Genomic DNA, 7737 nt, shown 5'->3' on the forward strand with positions numbered 1-7737 from the left:
TTCTAATTCGTATTTTCATATTTGCAATGCTACAGTCTTCTGGCACCATCCTGGTAGCTAGGGAGGATTGGAAGACTGTGAAACTGCGACTTATATAGTTGGTCTTCAAAAAAGTCAGAACATGTTATCGCACTGAACTTAATTGAATTTGCCCCTAAATTATTGAATAAATTGGTAAATTTTTTGTGGTAGTTTATGATATCAGAATAGAGTGATGCTAATGCTGCTGAACATGGGAGATCTGCTGTCTAAAATATTACAAACACGAAAACATCTGACATATTATAATTAAATGTGTGTGTGTGTGCGTTTTTTCTCTCAACTAAATTTCATTCGATGCTTTTTATTTCTGAATCCTGTTTACTTTTAATTTAGATCACATAGGAAATGCAGAAGTTCTTCAGATACATAGAAGCAAGTCTCCTGAACCACAAATTCATGGAAAACAGGAAGTCGCAGAACCGTACAGTGACACAGAGTGTAAATAAAAACAGTCCAGGATGAGTAAAACCTATCAGTTTGTCTTTGTTATTGGAGTCTAGATACGAATTTGTTTTTTTTTAAATGTAATAGGATAAGGTAGCATTTGATTATACTACTAACATTTTTGAAGTGGTAGGTTCAAGTTCTCTGGTTGAAGTTAGCTGCTGTCTCATTTTTTGTAAAAGATTCTCAGCTCATTAACTTTAAAATCATAAGTAACATACAGTGGGTGAAATGTATTCAATGTTCTAGTATGATGCTGAATATCATACCACAGTTAAGCAGATTATACATTTGGTTAACTGGCATTCTATCTCAGAGCTATGGGAACAGGTATTTTTTTAATCTTGTGGCTAATACGAGTTCTTATATACAGGTATGTTGATTTCGAGTACAGGAGGGGTCAAGAGACCGCTACTCCATTTTGACTGTGGTGCAAGTGTCCATGTTCTTGTGGTTTTATTTAACAGTTGACTTTGTCAATTCATAATTCTTCTATTTCATTGTTTATTTCATCACGGCTCCTTCCATGCATGACACCAGGAAACTACGCTCTGTCAGTTCCTGTAGATTTCTAACAACCATTATTTTCCCCATAATGGTCTTAATTAAATTATAAGAGAAATAAAAATTGGCAAACTGCAGGATTGACAACTTGAGTCAAATCTCACAATTCATCGCTTGTCGGAATTAGTTCTTGTCAATAACTGTTGTGCGACTCAGACGATGACTTTTAAGTTTAACCAGGATAGCTATCTGCGGAATCTTGCTGTGCACAAACTGGCAGCCACATTTCCCTACATTGCAACAGCAACAACACATCAAAAAAAAACACTAAATGGCTATGGATATTCTGACAATGTGAAAGAGGCAATATAAATGCACATTCTTCATGAAAATTATCCTTTACCTATCGGAACTGATATTTAATTTGTCTATGCCTTTATAGCTTGTAACTGTGAACATTATAACAGTGAGATTATGATCCCTATCGTATTGCTGTGGTCAATAATCTGCCACTATGGTCTTCAATAGCAACCAATATTTGTATAATACTGTCTGATTGCATTGTATGTACTTCTATAAAAACTGTTGTTCTTTTGGATTTGTGATTCCTAAAACAATGCAAAACTATTATTCTGTGGGATTGGGGGTGCAATGGGATTGCACATAGCACCAGCATCTCTGAGATTGAATCTGGCATGGACTGATGAGATGAACATCTCCCCTCTGTCTGCTGTAGAGGTCCTGGGTGAAGTAAGGTTAAGTAGGTTTCATTCATTTCTAGAGGGCGCAGGTATATATTGCAAAGATACCCAAGGGTTAGGCCACAAATTGGCACTAATTTGGTAATTTTCCTCAGCAAGACGAGAAAACTGTTGCGGGAAATATTCCCAATGGTACAGTGAGGTCTGCTGTTCTCAAGTTGCAGTCAGGTGCATTGTGGAACAATGAAGCAGCTGATAGTTTACAAATTAGGATGGCCTATCAGCTCATGAACAGTGAAGTTACGATTGAGTTGCAAATATCATTCTCTTGATTACAACAAGCTGGATTCTTAGTTTCATTCCATTTAAAATCATAAATATTGTCTTGTTTAAAATAAAGTACAATGGAACTTTCATTATCTATCATTCTGTTATCTGCAATCTTTAGTATTTGTGAGAATTTTCTTGGGAGTCAAGGCATTTTTTGCCCAAAATATCTAAAGCCAGGTTTTTGCAATGATATCCCACTGAATATCGACTCGCAATCCAGCAGGATAAATAGTTATTGCCTGGCAGCTCGGTTCACATGGAATTCTTTTCCGGTAGCTCTGATGTTTAGCTCCAGGTTAGAATACATTGGGAGTCGGAATTGACAGCAGGAAGATGTCTTTTTTACAATATAAAGTCATGGGTCTTCACTGCACACAATCTACTCGACCAATCAGAAACAGATCGTACGGTCTCAGTTCTGTGCTGCTCCTTCAGGCACTGCTGGCATCTCTGTCCAAATGTGCTGACCTTACACAATAATGAGAGGGCAACTGATTCAAACATTTCTGTGATGCTCCCTACTCCCATTTGAAGCCCAAGAGCTGTATTTTAGTACCCAAGAACGAGTGGGTTGGAGTCGGGTGAGATGTTAAAACTTAAAGCCGACCCCAACGCATCTCCAACCCACGCGCCTCTGGATTTAATGGAGGTGGGACAAGAGGCAGGTTGTCTAATTAAATCTTTTATGGAGGCCAGCTGCAAATACTCGATACTCCAGGTGAAGGGAATGAGGAGATTAGTGAAATAATGCTGCAAAGCTGCATTCAAGAAATAAATACCTAGTCTAGCAGAGATATTTCCCAGGGAAAGACAATGACTGCAGTGCCAGTCAATGCAGGCTGAGAAGCAAAGGAAATTTCCAAAACTGGAAGGAAAATTTAAAACTGCAAGTAAACTACCTAGAAAGCTTAGAAAAGCTATGGATCTTAAATTTATGCTATCAGTGAGGTTAGGACACATGGAAGGACCAAAACTGGTCACTTTGGAGAAAAAGATTTTTGAGGACCAGAATTGCTTCAAAATTATACAGCAAGTCTGAAGCAAAACAAGTTGACACATTACTTTATTTCATAGGAGCAATAGCAGATGATGTTATTGCAAGACAAGGCATTATTGAGACATCAGATACCTTTGAAGAGGTCTTAAAAGCCTTTGATAATTATTTAAACCTGAAGAGCAACAAGATTCCACTAAGGGCCAAATTCAACAGAGGGGTCCAGAAACTAGGTGAACTGGTAGATGCTTTTATTAATGACCTTTACAGGCTAGTTAAAGGATGCAAATATGGAGACCTAAAAGCAGAATTAATATGAAACTGCATTGTAGTAGGTATTGCTGATGAATCCTTATCAGATTTATTGCAGTCTAAGGAAGAACTCATTCGAGACAAAGCAATACAGCTGATGAGAGAAGCCTGTAGGCAGAACAGAGCAATCCTGAGAGGTGAAGAAAACCTTGGTTCAGGAAACCTCCAATAACTAACAGTTCCTTAAGCACAGGACTGTAAAAGAAGTACCAGAAAAGATGGTACACTTGGGAGGGAAAGTGCAACATACCATAAAACCCTGCCAGCACTGTGGCACCAAAAAGACCCAAAGGCACAAGCAGTGTCCTACAAACAAAGCAGAATACTTTCACTGCAAGAAAGTTGGCCATTTTGGGAAGATGTGCCAAAGTAAAAACTTTCACAGCTTCTAAAGGAAAAGTCTTCGCGCAAAGAGTTATTAATAAAGTTGAACAATCTCCATCAGAAGAGAAATCAGAAAACTTCCTTGGTGAGATCAATGACCCTAATCATGCATTCTGGACTGCAGATATATAGGTCAACAGACATTTCACCAACTTTAAACTAGACATTGGAGCAAGTGTAACAGTTTTATCAGATAACGAACCATAGTTATCAATATATTGCCTGTAAACAACAGAAATTCAGTTACACGGTCCAGGAGGGATTGAACTGGAAGTCAAGCGAAAGCTACAGGCAACACTCCAGGACAAAGGAAAGCAGATATTGGAAAGACTGTATGTTCTACAGAATCAAGAATTTTCTCTTTTTAAGAAGAAGAGCTTGTGCAGACCTTCATCTTATCTGTACAAAACTCTGGAGAGACCGCACCTGGAGTATTGTGTGCAGTTCTGGTCACCGCATTATAGGAAGGATGTGGAAGCTATGGAAAGGGTGCAGAGGAGATTTACTAGGATGTTGCCTGGTATGGAGGGAAGGTCTTACGAGGAAAGGCTGAGGGACTTGAGGTTGTTTTCGTTGGGGAGAAGGAGGAGGAGAGGTGACTTAATAGAGACATATAAGATAATCAGAGGGTTAGATAGGGTGGATAGTGAGACTCTTTTTCCTCGGATGGTGATGGCAAACACGAGGGGACATAGCTTCAAGTTGAGGGGTGATAGATATAGGACAGATGTGAGAGGTAGTTTCTTTACTCAGAGAGTAGTAAGGGCGTGGAACGCCCTGCCTGCAGCAGTAGTAGATTCGCCAACTTTAAGGGCATTTAAGTGGTCATTGGATAGACATATGGATGAAAATGGAATAGTGTAGGTCAGATGGTTTCACAGGTCGGCGCAACATCGAGGGCCGAAGGGCCTGTACTGTGCTGTAATGTTCTAATTCTAATTCTAATTCTAATTCTTATCAGGAAAGTGGAAGAAGTTAAGCAGCAAGAATCCAGGAGTCACTTCCAAAATACTTTTCAAAATTACTCACTGGTCTAGGAAGACTTAAGACTGAATATAGTATTACTTCACAAAAAGATGCATTGTCCAGCGTTACTGTTGGCCATCCTACACAACAGGATGTTAACTTCATAAGTGAGATTGAGTCATATTCTCAGTTCACTGCATCACAATGACCGGCTAGTTCAAAAAAAGCTCCAAGAAATTCATCATGCTCAGATGTAAGATGAGGAATGCATCCGTATCCACCAATATTGCATGCAAGTTTGGCCACCACAGTGTCCCAGTGGTAAGGTGATGAAAATCTTCTTTGAGGGCAGAAAGCACTTGACTCTTGTGGATGATTTGCTGGTATATGATGAGAGGTTGGTGATTCCAGTCTCACTCCGGGCAGACATCTTGGAGATAATACACCAGGGCCACATGGGGATCACGAAATGCAGAACATGGACTCAGTCGTCTGGGTGGTGGCTGGGAATATCGAGAGATATAGAAGAAATAATTTTTAATTGCCAGGTATGTGCAGTGCACAGACCAGACCAGAGGGAACCCCTTATCTCAACCCAATTTTCAACCAGACTGTGGGAATGTCTGGGGATGGATCTATTCACGTTTAATGGGAAATCCAACCTGATTGTGATTATTTTTTCAGGTGGATCAAAGTCAATAATTTGTACACAATGACTACTGAGACAGTCAATTGAGCTTTAGCAGAGATTTTAGCAAATCATGGTATACCTGACCAGGTTGTTTCCGATAATGGTCTACATTTTGCAAACAACTACTTTATGCACTTTGTGGAAAACTGTGGATTTGTACATCTTACAAGTTCCCCTAGATCTCCTCAATCTATTGGTGAAGCTGAAAGAGGAGTCAGAACTATCAAAGCTCTGTTAAAGAAGAGTGAAGATTTTCCAACAGCACTCCTGAAATACAGATCTTCCCCATTGCTACGTGGATTAGCACCATCAGAACTGTTGATGAGAAAGAAGCTCAAAACACAACTTCCCATCCTACCCAAAAAAATACTTCCAGGGTTAGAAGTCCAGGATTGTCACAGTTCAAGACAGAGAAAAGTTTTATCGAAAACAACAAGGCCAGCTACCTGACCCGAACCCGACGGGACCCGCCGACATGTGTTGGGTTCGGATAGGGTCAGGTTGTACTTCCGGGTCAGGTCGGGTCGGACACGCTCTTTGACAACCTCAGGTAAGTGGCTCCAACGTTAATGTAATTTTTGGACTAGAAAGGTGGTTTTGTTACTGTTACTTTAAGCTTGTGCAGATCAGCAACAAAGTGAAAAACGGAAGGTAGGTTAACTAATGGTCGGGCTGGGTGCGGGAAGAAAATGGGAAGGACTCGGGCCGGGTCGGGCTCGGGGTCGGATGTTGTTTGCAGACCCAAGCTGGCCTTTACCAGGAACCTACCCAAGTTGATGGAAGGAGAAAAGAGGGGTACGAGACCAAGGCAGGGTAGGAGTAATCATCCAGAGAGATAATAATCAACAGAGATCTTACTTAGTACATATTTCAGAAGGTACTATAAGAAGAAATAGGAGAAAGCTTATTTCTATTCCTCAAAGACGTCAATCAGTCATACATTTGAATGAACCAGATGTTGAACCTGAAATTCAGAAAGCACCGGATACTGCAAACCTCAATGAAGACAGTCCAAGTTAAGAAACAAGAGTTCAGAGGAAGAATACTGATCTTCCCAGTCTGACAACACGATCAGGGAGAGTTGTGAAGCCTCCTGACAGACTGAATCTGTGATGTCAGAGACTTGAGGGGAGATGGGGTAGTATGTAAAATTAAAAATGAATGTACAAAAATATATGGACAAAGACTTGGGGGGAGAAGTTGTATAAGGGTTTGAAAGGGTTAATGTTTGGGACATTGTGAGTAATACCTCCCACTATGATGATGTAAGAGATCACATGAGTGAGACATGAAAGCGAAGCAGTATGGCATCAGTGGAGTTAGACACACTTGTGTAACGCTGTATATAGTTCTCTAATATGTAATAAACTAATGTTATTGTTCAAACTTACCAAAGACTCAATCATCTCTCCGAGCTAGCCTAACCAAACATACAACACCTTTAGTCGGCAGTGGTTTGTTGCAAACAGTACCTGTGTAATTATCTTTAGCTTCTTATATTTTATATTGTGACCTGTAGGATTCCTCTCACTTATGTAAACAAGAGCAATTCAGAAAAATTATGTTGTCAAAGGTTCTTTCGTGTTTAGGATTTGATTTTTAAATACTTGAACATTCTTGCTAATAGAATCAGAGAACAATACAACACAGACAGAGGTTATTTGGCTCATTTGCCTGTGCTGTCTCTTGAGTTATCCAGTTAGTCCCACTCCCCACCACTCTTTCCCCCTAGACCTGCAAATTTCTCCTTTTCAGGCAGCACAGTGTAGATCATAATATGCACTGCGTAAAAAAAAATCTTCACTTCCACCCTGGAGTTTTTAACCAATGATCTTAAATCTATGTTCTCTGGTTACCTACCGTGTTGCCAGTGGAACAGTTTCTCCCTCTCAACTCTATTAAAGCAAAAGAATAATAAAAAGCAAAATACTGCGGATGCTGGAAATCTGAAATAAAAACAGTAAGTGCTGGAAATACTCAGCAGGTCTGGCAGCATCTGTGGAGAGAGAAACCGAGTTAATGTTTCAGGTCAATGGCCTTTCATCAGAACTCTATCAAAGCCCCTCATAATTTTGAAAAACTCTATTAAATCTCCCCTTGATCTTCTCTGCTCTAAGGAGAACAATCATGGTTTCTCTAGTCTCTCCACACAACTAAAGTCACTGATTCCTAGTACTATTCTAATAAATCTAGTCTGGATTCTCTCCAAGGCCTGTGATCTTACCCAATTGTTTTAATAAAATAAAGTCCAAACTATGTTTGTTACAATGCATCTATGATTTAAATATAGCTTTAAGTAGGGGTCAATCCCAAATATCTCTTCAGGTTATTCTGATTTGTTAATCTGTTTTTACTGAGAAGCTAGGGTC

General features: G+C 39.7%; 1 protein-coding gene across 1 annotated transcript in view; it reads left to right on the forward strand.

Annotated features, from left to right (window-relative positions):
- Positions 1–2072, forward strand: part of tbata (thymus, brain and testes associated) — a 43159-nt gene extending 41087 nt beyond the window's left edge. Inside the window, exon 10 of the mRNA XM_068020339.1 lies at positions 376–2072. Coding sequence (XP_067876440.1) covers positions 376–488 — 113 coding nt within the window. The 3' untranslated portion in view covers positions 489–2072. The remainder of the gene's footprint in view (positions 1–375) is intronic.
- Positions 2073–7737: the final 5665 nt, after the last annotated feature.

This window comes from Heterodontus francisci, chromosome 42, assembly GCF_036365525.1.
Source record: "Heterodontus francisci isolate sHetFra1 chromosome 42, sHetFra1.hap1, whole genome shotgun sequence".
NCBI lineage: Eukaryota > Metazoa > Chordata > Chondrichthyes > Heterodontiformes > Heterodontidae > Heterodontus > Heterodontus francisci.